The 16592-nt window shown below is 34.1% G+C and overlaps 1 protein-coding gene across 1 annotated transcript in view; it reads left to right on the plus strand.

Moving 5' to 3' along the window:
- Window positions 1–16592, plus strand: part of ASXL3 (ASXL transcriptional regulator 3) — a 123603-nt gene that overhangs the window by 55867 nt on the left and 51144 nt on the right. Inside the window, exons 3-5 of the mRNA XM_053991396.1 lie at window positions 2924–3032; window positions 4401–4512; window positions 14044–14165. Coding sequence (XP_053847371.1) covers window positions 2924–3032; window positions 4401–4512; window positions 14044–14165 — 343 coding nt within the window. The remainder of the gene's footprint in view (window positions 1–2923; window positions 3033–4400; window positions 4513–14043; window positions 14166–16592) is intronic.

Raw genomic sequence — 16592 nt, forward strand, 5'->3', positions numbered from 1 at the left:
AAAGTTGAACTGATTTGGAGTGTTTCAAGAACTTAGGTCAAGCTGTGCCATTTTTGATATCAGAGATACTCAGCCTTATATTGGCAGGCCTTGACTGCTGTATTAATACATGCCAGGAGCTCTGAGCAGAAGGAACATGTCCTCAGGCTGTAGGAGAATTTAGAATGCATGCAATAAGTAGTACAGATCCCTCAGAAAATGCTCTGTGATTCAGACATCAGTCTGCATCATGGGAGTTTTGATTGCTGGCTTCTTGAACCACAGTCCCATGTGATGTGATAGCATGTGTTGCAAGCATTTCCAGTGTCAGCTGTGTGTAACATTTGGGATTTTCAATGCGGTGTTTTAAGGATGCCAGTTCTGACAGAAGAACAGGCAAGTCATTGGTTGACATGGGGCAAAGCAGAGCGGACAAAGGACACCATGGAACTTCAGTTTGAACTGTTAGCTCAGAATAAATCCCATCATTCAGTGTTCCCAGATTATTTTCATTTGCAACTTAAGTGTGTTCTGTGTGATTTGTTTTGTGCTCCTTATGGACATACTCAAGTCCAGTTTTCAAGAAGGGTGGATGTGGCCCTTTGGTTGCATGCCATTAGGAGTTCTGTAAGAAACAAGCATAGAAGTTGTTAAAGTGCTTGTTGGCTCAGTAGCTGATATGGGTTTCTTTCTAAGTCAGAGAGTAGTTTCTTTTGTCCACTTGCCAGTTGTCTAGACTTTGAAGATTAAGATATCTGCTGTGAACACAGTAGTGATCATGAGATGTTGCCAAATCCTCTATTTTGGGTTCATTCATCCTGTATCATTTCAATTGGTTAATGATATCTAAAAATAAGTGTGGAGTCCAGAGTATATCCATCAGAATAGGAGGAGAATACAAATCGTGCATACATGGACACACAGTTTTGTTTCTTGTTGACATACCAAGTTTTTGTTCTGCTGTAGAGTCAGCAAGTTCTTTCTGTCTTGCAGAGAAAGCCTTGATCGGTGATAATGTTTCACTGAAAAGATCCAAGTCTGAGAGAGTTGAAATTGCTTCACATTATGTATGTTAACATATGGAAGAAATTACACAACCGTAACTGCTGTATTAAATGCTCTGTCTCTTTGCTTGTCAAGCATTAATACAGTAAGGAAAATGTGTAAAGAGAAGTATCCTACATATTACAAAAGTGTTTAAGTAATCGTTAAACTCAATGAACTCTCTTAATGTCTTCTGTCCCACTGCTATCAGTATCCTTTTATTTCCAACATATTTTGGTTTGTATTTTGTTGAAGTATTATATCAAAACGAAATGTGCTGCTAGTTTTATTTTCAGGGAAGCCAAAGAAACCACAAAAACTTGTCAGAATTTTCATATTGCGTGATCAGGTTTAGAATACCCATAAAATAAATACCTATTACATATCTGATGTGTTTATCAACAAGCAGCATTTTTACCTGCAATTTTTTATTTTAGATGTAGTAATATGATACATTGGATGACCTGCAGTAAATAAATTATAATAGACAGGACTTCCTGGCCTGAGGGCACTTTATAGTTTAATTTTTACCGGAAGAGCAATTACCACACTATTGATCTTGCCATTAAAATAATGATATATGTACAGTAAGGATGAATTTTGTTGTAGCAGAGCCATGGAAATCAACAGAAAGCATAACTATATGAAATACAACAATTTCAATCCAGTTTCACATATTAAAAAAAAAAAAATCAGACTTGCAATTTTCAAGCAAGATTGGCTGTTGTGTTATAATACCACAGAATAAGGAAGAGTAGTTTCTGATTAACTTTGAAGCTCTGTTCCTGGTTTATAGTTGAGTATATAATTAATCCTGAAATACTTCGCAACACACTTAATTTAATGCACAGGCATTGTTCCACTTAACCAAGTGGAATATATTTACGTGGCTCAAGATAAGCGTGCGTGCAGACTGGGGACCCCAGGGAAGAAGCACAGTTTCAGATTCAGTCCCTCAGTACATCGTGTACAGTAGCCAGCAAATGGGGATAAAGATGTGATAGTACATCTATAGATCTTGTACTTCAATTTTTAAATCAAAATAAAATAAAATAAAATAATTTATGACTGCCTTCTTCCCCACCTTTCTTAGATCAACTTTTCAGAATAGTATACATCTAGCTAGGGTAGAAATATTAGCTTTTTTTTTTTGATGTAAATATGTATATACTACAAAGATATCCCTGTCCAAATGTTCTTTTTTTTCTGAATGTGTTGTGTTTCTTTTTAAAGAGTCCTTTAACATGCATTGCACAGTGGTATTAAAATTATTACCTTGAGGAGGTCAGTCTCATAATTTCTAAAACAATTCTAATTAGAAAAGATAATGTTTCATAAAAGGCACAAATGTGCTTATATTTTTGGATAATAATGCATGCTGACCATGTTGAGCCAGAAGACATCTTTACTATATATCACTTCTAATTTTAAATGTGTTTTTTCTGGGCTCTTTATTATTCTTTTGTTGCCTTTCATCCTATGGGATGCAGCTGCCCTTGAACTTGGTACTGTTTTGATCATTCATGTGCAGCAGCCACATTGTCTGTAACATTTTAAAAATGAGGCTTCATGGTGTTATTTATGAAGTAATTTCACATAAATATTTGGACTTTGGTTCTTTCAGAATGTGGAGCTGGTTTCTGTATGAAGAAAAACGTAATTATAATTCACAGACTTTTTGCCTCAAGCCTAGGGGACAGATGCATATGATTAAGTTTGAAACTGGCCTGTTATTGTAATGTAGATGTTTTCAGGGTTGAGAGAATTAAAAAAAAAAAGGGGGGGGGGGGCAAAAAAAAAAAAAAAAGGCCAGGCAAGCATGAGTTTTTTAAAAAAATAGACCAAGGGAATAGTTTTACAAGCGGCACTCAATCTTAGACTGCACAATTTTATTTTTCAGTGGAACCTCTCCATTAGCTTGCCTGAATGCAATGCTTCATACTAACACTCGTGTAGGTGATGGAACATTCTTCAAAATCCCTGGGAAATCAGGACTCTATGCTCTCAAAGTAAGTTTAAATTTTGTATATGGATTGTACATACAGCTATTAATCTGTTTTATGAATGTCTCAATAGATATAAATGTAAACAGATTAGATTCTTTGGCGAGGAAATGACCTGATAGTCCTTCTAACTGCTTTCAGATGTCTTTTAAAAGGATTTATAATGAAAGTAAACATTGAATGTTTTATCCTAGAAAGCATATACGTGTTCTTGAATTTGGCACATGGCATAAAAAACACGTAGCTTAGTTAAAATGCTGCTTTTTTGGAGTTGTTCACAGTAAGGCCTTTGTTTTAGGACTAGTGAGCTCAAGAGGATCACTGACTTTCTAATTAAGTAATTGTATTGATGTTTGATTTTTGAATAGTGAAAAATTATTTGCAAGTCTAATGTTTTCTAATATAAATCAGCTTTTAATTCAAAGGTTGCGTTGTTGCTTTTGAGAAGGAATATAATTATACTGATAGAATTTTGCCTTTATTCTATTTATATTCCTTATAATTTTTTTTTGTTTTGGTATGAACATGATGTTTACTGTGGGTGGACATTTTTTCTTGTTGTACATGATCAAACTTGGAGGGGTTTCACAATAGAAGTGGAATAATGTGAGGCAGTGATGAGAAAAAAGAAAGTGAGATTATCTGCTTGGCAGTGTAAATGTAGCCAACTAAAATTTTGGGCTGGGGGAAGGATCTTTTGTAATTTATGACAGATGTATTTGATGTAAGGGTATAAAAATATAAAAGTATATAAATTTGTCTGCTCCTGCTAACTAAAAATTCTGAATACTTGAAATGGAATTAATAGTTTTCAGAAGCTGTCTTTCCTAATTTACTAGAACAAATGCTGTTGTTTTTCTTTAAATCGGGAGATATTCTTGGCACAATTCCAGGAATTCACAATCACTCCCATGCTTGTGAGCTCCAGGTTGTTTCAGCTATTTGAATTCAGGAAACAGGCAAAGGCAGAAAAGAAACATTAAAGGATTTGTGTTTTGCTGCAGTGTTGTAGACACTCAACTGGAAAACTAGGATTTTTAACAGCCACACAAGTCTGTTTCTGTTAAAAAAAAAAAAAAAAAGAAGACAAAATGGAAGATCTTGCATTTTATGTGACTTTTTCAGTTTTAAAAAGAGCATGTGATGACCTCACAAAACAGCTTTTTTGCTATTAGTTTGCAAGTCTTTTCATAAAAGTCTGGTTTTTTATGGCTCTCTCTAGAGTAACTCACAGGCATATTTTATTTTATTCTTGGTTTTTCTGAAATGTAAGCATGAGAGTACACTGCAGTAATCTATTTTCGGAGATGCAGCAGGATCATGATTGATTTTTTTTCTTGTTAATTTTATTTTTATTTTTATTTTTAACTGTAGAAAGAAGAATCAACATGCCCTACAGATGGAACATTGGATTTAGGATGTGAATCTGAGTTAGATGGCACTGAAATGGCTGAGGCAAACAATAATAATGGAGAAGAAAATGGTGGTAGGTGATTTAATCTCAATATTAGAGGGCATATTTTGGGAAAAGCAAAAGTATTGTTTTCTTCAAATTTTTGTGGTGTGATTTCTAAGCAGTATAAATAATCTTTTGTACTCAGTGGAACTATTTTGAGTGACTCCCTCTCTTTTTTGGCCTTATGAAAGAATCAGGAACACTAAGTGCCTTTATTTGACTTAGGGTTTTAAAAGACATAGAATAGTGATGTTGGGTGTGTTTTCAGTAGATAATTTTTTGGCTTACAATTTTTTTTGTTTAGGGCGCAGAGCTAAGGAATAATTTGCCTTTACCAGATATCAGACTTGGCAGTTGTCAGATTCAGATATTTCATTGATTTCAGTGTGGACATGTGGGGTTGGTCCCTCAATAGAGTTCTGGACAGAGGACAAAGGTTTGTATCTTTCTGCTTTCAGGCAGAGGTACTCCTGTTTGCCATCGTCACATAATGACATCTTGAAGTATCAAATGCTGTGCATTTTTTTTCCTTTAAAATAATGGCAAACTGAAACATTGAAATAACTTTAAAATGGCAACCTTAGAAATATTTTTTTTCATCTTTGAGAGTTAATAGTTATTCATAAGGAGAACATCAGTCACATAAAATTATTTTGCAAGTAACAGAAGTAAATATTATTATAACTACACTCATGTAGTGATTATAAAGTGAATGCTTTATTAAAAAAAAATTTGACTGTCCAGGACTTCTGAAATAAACCTTTTCTTGATCAGTTCTCTTCTGCTGTCCCATCTCAACCTGTCCCACTGCTGGACTGCTGCCTGCTATTTTGGCTTACTTGGTACATGGAGAGTTTACAACTAGGACATGAAAAGGCTCAGCTCATGTTGTTGCTCTGCTACAGACTTCCTTTTTTAACTTGAGCAACTTACTAAGCTCCCAGGCTGCATCTTTACAGGACTGATACTGCAGTTTTTGTATTGCTCTCCAGCAGCATTGAAAAATCATAAAGTGTTCAGTGATAGGAATAACAGAACTATCCAAGTCACGTTGTGGGTCTTTCTAGGACTGAAGTTTTGAAGCTCTGTGGAAACAAAAGTCCAGAGTTATTAAATGCCTCTGCTTCTTCATTTTCTTTGATATATTATGTCTATAAGTTAACAGACTCTGCATGTGCAGTGATTTGATGCTTATATAGTGTATGCTGCATATGTAAGTGAACTTACATGTTCTTTAACAATTCCTGTTTGATACTCAGAAAATTTGTTGATGCACAATTCCTGAAATTGAAGGAAAAATAGAGCAGTAAAAAGCAGTGTAAATACAGTTACAAATACAAAGCAAAAGTTGATGTTACTTGTTATAAACAAATAAAAATCATGGCAAAAAAAACACGGGCAATTATTTAGGAGTGTTAGGATGTAAATAGGATGTTATAGAATGTAAATAGCATGTCATAATTCCAGAAGTAGAAAATTGCTGGGTTTTGACTGAGAGCAGGCTATGTACTATTTTCACAGTTCACAGTAATAAAAATAATTATAGCACTTGTGATGACATAAAAGAGAAGTTGCGGAAATTTAACATTTTGAAATAGAGCATTAAATTACACCTAGATTGGTTTTAAAGCTGAGAATTTTCCATCATTTTTCATCTTTAACAAATCTTGGAAAACTGCAATACATTTAACATTTTGAGAACAAGACATTTTAATTTTTTTGTCCTTTAATGGATATCAGTGGATATATTTAAAAAAATGTAAATGGGATGGCAATAGTGAGTGTCTATTGCATATAGGAAGGCCAATGCTTGATATGATCAATTAAGAATTAAATGCAGCATGTATTTAATAAATAACATATCAGTCAGCTAGTGCAGGACATAATTTTGCTAAATATGTTTGATAATAGCTCTTCTTGAGACTGCAAGTTTGTTGCTAAAGATATCATTTATATACACTTAGAATTTTTATTTCATTTATAGTATAGAAGGCTTGGCTTAAAAATAGGACCATGCCCAAAAAATACATCCAGTTTTTGGTGGATTGAAATTAGAAATTATTTAATCTGCAAAGGCATAGGAATCACCATCCACAGTAGCATTTTGCTCTGGTGGGTGTTATTTGACCACTCTTCATTCAGTATTTTTTTTGTGTCAATATTTTTTGAAAACTATGAAATCTTTCTAGCTTAAATTTATTGATAATAAATAATAATTCTGAGACTTCTTTTGATTGCCTTGTAAATTATTGCAGCTGTACAGCATGAATTTGTTTAGACTTTCAAGCAAAAAAAGAGGTCATATTTATGCAGCAGAAATATGTGTTCAATAAATCAGTATATCTGAAAAGCATTCAAGAATCACAACAGAAAATAAATTGAACATGAATAAGATGCTTTTGCTAATTAGTCCAATGTATTTCTTAGACTATAATTCTGATAGTACTGATTAAAGAATATTGGCAGAGATTTTCCTTTGGGTATAGCACTAGCTAAATGATTACCAGTGTATTGCATTCATTATAGCTGTAAGAAGGAATTAAGGTAAACAGGAAAGGATTTATAAAAGACACATAAGAAGTCCTGAGTGAACAAATACCTCCTTTGTTTTGGGGGGTTTAATAGGGATGGTCTCATTAGTTTATGAAAGGTGAGGTGGTGACTTGATCGGTTTGTAAATATTTGAGAATAGTTATTTCTATGGAAAATATTTGGTCTAACAGACCAATTACACTTTTCAGACTAGAGCTAGGGTTTTTTTTTTCTTTCCAGGAAATTATTCTGTGGCATAAAAGTAGCATTTAGTTCAGTGCAAAAAACACTTCATCAAATTCTCTGACTTGTGTTTTAGAATATGTGTGATACATATGAGGATGGGCATTGCTTGCACATTGAATTCTTAATTGCCCAGTTGATTACATTTTTATTTGCCCTTTTTCACTCTGATAGAGTCCAGAAGCCACAGTTCTGACAGAGTGATCAGAAATTCTTTAGGAAGAGTTTAAAAAATGTCTCTTTAAATGTAGCTGGAAGTAAAAGGATGAAACTGTAAGCAACAGCTTCAGCCCATTTGTGGGCTTTTAGACCACAGTCTTTTGGAATAAAAAGTACCAGCTGACACTCAGACAGAGAAGAATCACATCATTCCTCAGCAGGCACATTTTTTGCAATATAAATGCAGGCTACTGAACAATTTTACTAGCATAATAAAATAAAAATTCCTAACCATTATAAACACATGACTTGGCAAAAGCTATTGCACCACATCAGTATTGCTAAGTAGACAAGTAGAATGGTCACATCTCAGCTTTATGCAAATGCTGTGGAGAATTTTTCTTTCCCCACCTTCTCCAAAGGCATATGTTAAAGAAACTCTTTATGCTACAGTTGATTTTGTTTGGAATGGGATTTCTAATAGGAGCTCTGTAGCAGTCCCATATCTTTAAAATTCCATTTTCCTCAAATACAGAGGTAGCATGTAAAGATGCTGTGGGTAAAAGAATTAAAATCCCAATTACTGTTGCCTGGGAAAATGATGACTATAATATCCTTTTGCCCATCAATAGGATGTTCAGTTCTCAAAAAGCATTTGTCCCTAGGGTTTCTGAAGGCAGGGCTAATCCATCAGCCACGGAGCACAGTTGATTAAAAATGGTCTTCGTGCGAGGCAATGGAATGCACAATGATGTACGTGTGGAGGAGACAGCAATTCCTGCGTGACTTCCCTCCCCACCTTAGCCCAAACAGGGCTTCTCATGTGTGCCCAAATACCAGCAACATGTGTCTCCTCCTGAGACACTTCGGTTGTCAGCACTTACTAGAAGTGTATGTTCTTCAACTATGAACATAGAATGGCAGAGTTAATTCCTTAGGCAGTTTTCTTAGAGATAGATGACAAAATGATGGACAGCAGAAGATCACGTTCATGCTGAATCCTGAAATTTTGCTTTGTAGCTACTGTGCTTTTGAACACCTTGTGCTTTTTAGACTAGGAAATCCTAGGATAACTGTGTAGCAAGGAGTGTATATTCACCACTGTTTGAAACCTGAGTCGTCATTTGGATATTCAGTTCCTTTCCAGGAATGGAATTCCTGGCTATTCAGTGGAACCTTTTACTATTAGCATCTTGTCTCTTGGGAATAATATTGGATGATTCTATTGAAAATGTTTGTGACACGTGGCAACATCTGGATATGAGATAGATTCTTCTAAAAGCAGAAGAGCAGCAATGAAGTAGCAGCTCATAGTGTTTTGGGTAACACATCAGCAAGAGAAGTTTTTCACTTAGCTTAGATTTTTTTGTGTATTTTTCTTTCACCTTCCTACAACTATAAAATAAAAATATGGTACCTGGGATTGAGCTTAACTTCTTTTGTTTCATTACTGCCTTTCATTATGAAGGGAGTCATAAGAATAAGAGAAGATACTGTGAAGCCTGATGATGTTTTTCATCTGTTTTTTTGTTTTTCCTGTACAGTAATTAATGAGGTCTAAGAAATTGGTGGCTTACTGATGACAGGCTGTGGAAAATGTTGACTTGCTTTGGAATAAGGATTCACAGTTTTTTCCTAAGCTTTGTGAAATGTTTGGGCTCAAAAACATGCTGTTAATATAATGGGATTCAGTGCAAGCTATGAAGCTGATGTGGTATTTGATGTCTTTTTCCAAAAGATACTATTCAATACTATTTATTAATTCACAGTGCTAGTATTGCTTTTCAGAAAGAATATTGCAGTCACTATAGTACCCTTGATGTATACATCTGTTTTTGCTTGCTTTGGCAAATTCGTACAATTAACTAACTCCCAAACTGGTTTTCATTTTCAAGAGCTGATGGCAACAGCCGAGTTCTGAATTGTTCAGTTTTGGCAAGTTGGGCTCTAGAGATCAAAGAGTGATGGAGGTGAATTACTCGATACATCTGTGCTGGCAAAGTGCAACTATTTATGTCAATACAAGTATAGATCTGTGTCACCCAAAGAAAATATTGAATTTTATGGATATTTTAGAGAGAGATATTGTGTGTATGTTTTCCTGAGGGAGTTTGCTCTGAAATTTCATCTCTCCAGATTGTGTGCATAGATTTTATGCTTGAAGTAGACTCTAGTCTTTAGCATATGGTAACAATATTAATTTATGTTTTGTAATGTGGCCATTAGTAAACAATCCTTCTCATCTGCTGTGGTTACTTCAAAAAAAAAGGGAAGTGGACTGCTGTTGATTTTGCTGGTTTGATTTTAAATCAGTATGATCTGACTGAAATCAAAATTAATTGTGCTGTTGATTTTGGGAAAATAAACCCTTTACTGAGCAGGAATTTCTCTGTCCATCTAGTTACATAAATCTGTTTACAGTTATTCCTAATAACTTTCAGTGGCAAGGAGAGAGAATAATTTTTTGTTGTGTTCCTCAAAAAATTGTTTCTTCAAAGAAACATGTGTTCCAATATGTTTTACATAGGTGTCATTTATTGGGTGGGGAGGGTAAAAGGTAATAAAAAAAAAAAAAAAAACAGAGATAGCCTGTAAAATTTGAAATTCAAAGACAGCATTGCTGATTTTTATAAATTATAGCCTTTCGTAATAATTAGAAAAACTAATCTTGGAAAAATGGAAGAGAGGAAGTTATTTTAAATGGAGTTTGCCAAAAACATTTTTAACATACTCTTTTTGCTAAGTAATTCTAATTCTATCGTTCATGTTAATAGTCTCTGAACACTCACTAAGGAGGTCTTATCTTCAGAAACCCAGCTGCTCTTCCAGCTCATAACCTAACAGTTTAGAGCTTAATAGTTGCTTTTTCTTTATTCCTTCACTCAGTCCTGGCCCTTGAGGAAGCTGATTTAAAGAATGGAGCCTAATTATTCTCCACTAAATGGAAATGCCTCCTGTAGGCTTAAAACCACTCTTGTTTCCGTTTTCTACTGTAGCAATAATGGTGAATCCTCTTTATTTGCTACCCAAATATTTTCCCTTTGTCTGTCATATTCTCTCAGGGTTGTTTTTTTTTTTTCCCTCCCAAGCACTCAGTTTATTTTTAGCATTCTTTTCTGATACAGACTTTCAAGTGAATATGGATCTGATAATATTCATGGATCTTCTGCACTTATGGAAAAAGAGGTTGAGGCTTTCCAAAGTTGTATATATGTACAAAGAAAGCTTTAAATTTGTTTTTCTTTTACTGTGATCTTTGGTTTCCATAGGAGAAATGCCTGTTTTGTTCTTAAGGCATTATTTTTTTTCACTAGGATCATCAGTGGTGACTTCACTTATGTATTTTTCTGTCATATTTTTCCCTTTCTTTATGTCTGACCCATTCAGAGAAAAGCAGTTGGACTTTGTCCATAGAAATTAAGAAATAAATATTGACAATTTAATGTGGTCACAGGCATTTTAATACAGTCACACTTTGGCACAGATTGATTTAAGTTACTAAATAGCAGAACATGTTTTAAAGATTAAATTTATTCATTATCTCATATTTGTATTCAATTTGCTACAGAAAAGACAATTCATATTGTTTTTAAACAATATCTTGATTTTCCTCTAAATAAAGCCTGTATGTCAATTTTAGTATTATTTTTTGCTAACCAAGTGAGTAGACTGTATAAGTTATTAAGCAATTGTATAATTTAACACAATGTATTTAGATTTTTAATGCTTGTATCTTCTGCTTTTGGAAAATAGGCAATGACATTACTTACTAGATGGTTAGGTTCACAGCCATGTTTTGTATCAAGCTGGTTTTAAATGGAAATTTAATTAAAACATAAAAAGCAACATTTAAAATAGTTTCCTACTGTCTTACTATTTTAAGCTACAAGGTATATGAAGAAAAATATAATGTACAAAATAAGTTTTAGAAAGGAAGTATGTTCTAAATAAATTAGGTTGAGTTTCTCTAATCACAGTGTCATTTTAAATATTTAAGCAGCAGATTTAAACCTCATGTATCTATTTATTTAATCATGAACTACAGGAAAAAGTCAGGGTTTTTCTCAAAACTCTGAACAAACTAGATTTGGTTTGCACTAAAGAACCAGCCTGAAGTGAGGTATTCTTTCTGTATCTGTAGGAGAGACTGCAGTGATGGAAAGCTATTTATTGTTTCAGTGGTTTCAATTCCAGTTGTTTCACCCACTAGAACAGTCCCTGCTTCTTGGTTTAACTTCATTGTAAAAGATTTAAAGGAACAGAAGCAAAATAAATCAATACATCGGTAATATTTTATGCAAAATTGAAGTGATGATAGGAATTAAAAGTATGGCCTCTTATAAATTCTGTCAGAATTCCAGGTTTATTGTTAAAAGAGAAATGAATGAAAGTACGAAATTAATAGATAACTATGCTTATTTTTATTCCTGCTCTATCATGACTTTGATGTTAATGGTTGTAGTGTTGAGTCTCATCAGATAGTTGTCAAACCTCTTCAGGATGAGCTCTATCACCAAAATAAATAGGGGAAACTCCTGGATAATATCCTAGATCACCATAATGAAAATCTGAATTTCCTATTTCAACAAGAAGGTGATAGGAGTTGCAGTCATTTTGGGAATGGGAATAGGTTTATCATGACACGTCGTGTTGTATCTATCCTGTTTTAGGAGGGGTAGTTAAGTTTACCAGTTTCCATTCTTTAGGGGTATTTGAATGTCTTCTCCTCTTGTTAACTTTGGGGTTTGTGTGCACATGCTATTTCTAGGTTTTTTTCCTTCAATTCTTTGACTCTCAAAATTTGCCAGAACACAGTAAAAAAAGAGTTTCTTTGAAGGAGAAGACAAAATCTGGGCTATTTGAAATGTCAAGTTTTTATTTTGATGTAGGTGTTCTTTGTCTCAGGAGCTTAGCTGTTACAGTGATTTGAATTATATAAACCAGCTATTGTTTGTTTTCTGCTGACACTTTGCAGCTCTTTTATATTGTCTTATTTGATAGTAAGCTTTGCTCATCATGTGGAAAAGATTGATCCAGGTGATTCTGTAAACTCAGAACCTGTTTTGTATTGCAGCTTCTTTGTGTATTTTGACAAATTCTGCAAGTATATGAAAAAAAAAGACAAAAATCAGTTATAAATCTTGTGACAAAATAGCCTTTCTCTTACCTGGTAATGAAAAATTTTAATCTAATATCAGTTATCTTGGCATAACAGCAGTGCCATAGAGTGTATTCTCTCTTACTGAGGTAAGTGTTAATTACTTTTTCTTTCAGTGCAAAAAAAGGTTTAATATCACATTCATCTTAAAATGGACATTACTTATTAATTGCTAAATTGTCTGTGTCTCTTTTGCTTACAAACACAAATCAAAGAAGATTACAATGTTTCTTCTAAGAAACATTGCTAAAGGCACGGGATTTAGCTACTTCAGTTGTCTGCTCATCCCACTGAAGGATGGGCAGAGAAAATAGATTAACAGTGGGCTACATTTTTTCTGGCACGTGTCTGTGCAATTTCTTTGAGTGTCTTCAGACTATTCTGGTGGTGTGCAAAGTGTGGCAAATCTTGGAAAACTATTTACTGCTGCCAAACATTATAAAGAAGGTATGTCAACATACAAACCAGCTTTGAACACTGCTGAAGGCAGACTTGAACTGAGTAAGCAGAGGAGAATGGAAGAAAAGCTGCTTCATTTCTGGATCCATGCTGGTTTACCTGGGCAGTCTTAGGTTACCAGTGAGAGTAATAGTAATGCAAGGCATTAAGAGTGGAAAAGTTTCTACGGCCCTTTCAGTTGAGTTTGCTGACCACCAAGACTAATAGGATCCTCCAGCTCTTCTCACAGCTTTCATAGCTGTTTAATAAAGCTGTTTAAAAAAAAAAAACCAAACAAAACAAAACCAAAATAAATAATATTTTCATTTATTTTTAACTAGGAGACTTTTTTCTGTGCCTCACACAACATTTCTTCAAGAAGCTGTTTAATGCAAGTACTGTAGTATATGTTCATTAAAGCATGTATTATTTAGAAGGCTGACAAGTATAGCAGCATGTCTTACCTGTGAGACCAGAATTCATCTTGCAGGATATTGCAGTCTACCCATTAAACAGCAAAGTGTGTTCTTAGCTTTACCAAGAAGTACTTATAAAATAGGTGAGTCTGGCTCCTAAGAAGACACTACAATGGGGTATGAAGTTATGTATGTGTGAATCTTTCTAGATCCAGTGATCATCAATGTCTCTTGTGCAAATGCTCATTTAGATATCTTATAATCCATTAAAATGTGTTGATGAGGAAGGTAGTTTTTTCTAGTTTCTGTGTGAAATCTGTTAAAATATTTCAGTTACCTTTCAGAACCTGAAAGGCAAAATATGCAAGGCCTCCTGAACTGCATAGAAGGGGTATGATGTGGTACAAAAATTAGTGAAGCAGTGCATTTTCTTAGAATATGGCTGGATTTTTAGCTGATGTGGACCTCAAGATCAGCTGAATTTTCTACCACAAGCTTTTTGGTTTTGAAGCATTTGCTTGTGTTGGTTTATTTTTCCATCCATATGACTCTCAGAGAAATAGGGAAAGATAACCCCCATAATAGTATTCTGATTTTTTATTTCTTTTTGTAAAGTTTGCCCAAAGCAGACATCTGAGGAAATGTCTTCCAATCGTGATTCAAGCCTTACGAATGCACCAGTGCAAAGCAAGCTAGTATCTTCCTTCCAGCAGCACACAAAGAAAGCACTTAAACAGGTAAGCTTGTATTGACTGATCATCAGTTGACTTCCCTTTAGCATCTCTGTCATTCCTATGTGAATGGGATGTTAGCAGAATTTAAAGACTCTTCTAAAGATTTTTATTGTTGTGTTTAGTGACGTTTTGTTGGGAGTTTTGCTATGTTTTTAGCAAGGATGCATTCCTTTTTGTTGTGAGTTTAAAACGGTTTTAAGTGCAGTAAGCAATTAAAGTCAAGATAATTTCAAGTAAGCAGAATTCTTTATATTATCACACCCCTGCTTTTCCTATGTAAGCATTTGTGTTGAAAATTTTATATGAGGTTAAAAATAAAGAAAAAAAAAACATTTTGAAAGAAGTGCTGCAGATAGGAAAGGTTCTAGGTATACTTGTTCAGTTTTTCTTTATGATCTGCTAAATAATTTCTTTCATACTGTATTTGCTACTACAGGGTATAAAAGTGGGGTCAGGTTATTTTTGTAAAAAAAAAATTACTATTTGGATGATTTAGGTTCCATGTTAGGTATTAAAGCTTGCAAAAGCAGCTGATTATTCAAAGTCACCTATTAGCAGAAAGCATGATAATGTGAAAATTATTTTCCAGCATTGCCAAATTAATTCCGATTACTGCCAGAAAAATGAAAAAGAAAAACTGAAAAACTAGAATTCAAAAAAAACCCCATTATTACCTCTTCTGCATTTTGAGTTGTGACTTTTCTAAAGTGTTAGGATAATGAGATGATGTAATTTTTCTCACTGCTCTCCTAGTTATGGTTAATGGAGATCTTGTATTTCATGGAGTAGTTTATTACTGAGTGCTTTGTTTAGGTTTAAGTTAAGCAAAGCCTGTGCACATCTATAAATGCTTTAGTTTTTGATGCAGGCTGAGTTTAAATCCAAAAAAATTAATAGATGTTTATCATTCGCATAAGGTTATGATGTGTTCAGAGGCTTTGAGGACTGAAAAGGATTTTTAAATTGAGGTCTTACATGTGTTTCTTCAGGAAAATTGAACAGTGGGCACAAAACAGCTCACTAACCATTAGGATAGTTGTGAAAAATTTACACTTCTTGGAAGCTCTTCTGTACAGATCTTTTGTGATCTGTGAACTTCTGTAGGGGTGGAGGGAGTAGGCAAAGGGGAGAGAAGGGAATAAAAAGAGCAAAGCCACAAATATTTGAACTTCTGTAATTGTTTAAACTCTTACCATTTGTCACTTAGCAGATACGTAGCATTGAGAATAATTTTAAAAGGGCAAATTAATCAGAATAGCTTAATTAATATAAAAAGTCATAACATTAATGTGAATCTTTGAAAACATTCCCTAAGGCAGTAGGGTTAAAGCAACATCAGAAAGTTAAGTAATCGATAAAAAGAAATTAGTTTTAATTAAGTTGATGGTAATTAGATCCTATACTTCAGAGTACGACAGTAGCAGTACAGCCATCACCAAAATGTTTTCTTTATGCAGTGTGAGACAAATGGGCATTTGTATAGTGGAATAGTAGTTTTTTGCTTTGTTTTCTCTTAAAGTTTCAGGTGTTGGCTATTGCCATATATACATATTGCAGGTTTGATTTGGTATTGCAGTAGAGGTGAATAAACCTTAACAGTGATTTTATTTATAAAATTGCTGTTGGAAATTTATTCTTTTGCTTTCCAATCTTTCAATTGCTTTTATGGATGCATAGTACCTAAAATTCATACAAAGAACCTGTCAGACCTTTGAATACAGAAGAAATTTTAGACACACTATGCAACACTCTTACAACTGATATAAACTTACTGATTCCGTGCTAAAGTAGCAGAGGATGTCATCATCATATTATCAGCAAGTGGTTATAATATATAAATGGATATATACTGTATATAATATACTGTAATGGGGGTCTTCCTTAGCTTTTGCTTTTTATCTACTGCAAAACAGTCTTCAAAGAATGAAAACCTACAAGATCGTTTTCAGTTTCCTGCTCAATTTATTTAACACCAGTGGGTTCTTCACATTACTTTGATCTTGTGTGTATTTATTTTGTAACCTCTAAAAATAAAGTGAGAGGGAAGTTGATAATGTGTAGTTCTGCTTGAAGATCTTAGCTGGAAATAGATTTTCTCTACTGTTTATCTACTTATTAACTACTCATATGTAATTCTCTTTAAATTATTATGTGCTGGATTTACATATGATTTGCTTTTTTAATGAATTCTGGAGATATATTTCTGGGCTTAGATTGCAAAGAGCAATCTCATGTTTGGCTTGTAAAAGCCCGCATTTCAGGATGTTCTCATGAATCAAATTAGTCACAATGCTGCCTTTCTTGAGCTCTGCAAGGAGTATGGAGGAAAGGGCGTTTTTTGAGCCCTGGCTCTTGGTTTTGATTTCTCTCAGGTAGCAGTTGATTTGGGGTGTTTTGCAGGGACTAAGGAGGTTTGCAGTTGCAGTGGAT

This window comes from Vidua macroura, chromosome 1 (genome assembly GCF_024509145.1).
Source record: "Vidua macroura isolate BioBank_ID:100142 chromosome 1, ASM2450914v1, whole genome shotgun sequence".
Lineage (NCBI taxonomy): Eukaryota > Metazoa > Chordata > Aves > Passeriformes > Viduidae > Vidua > Vidua macroura.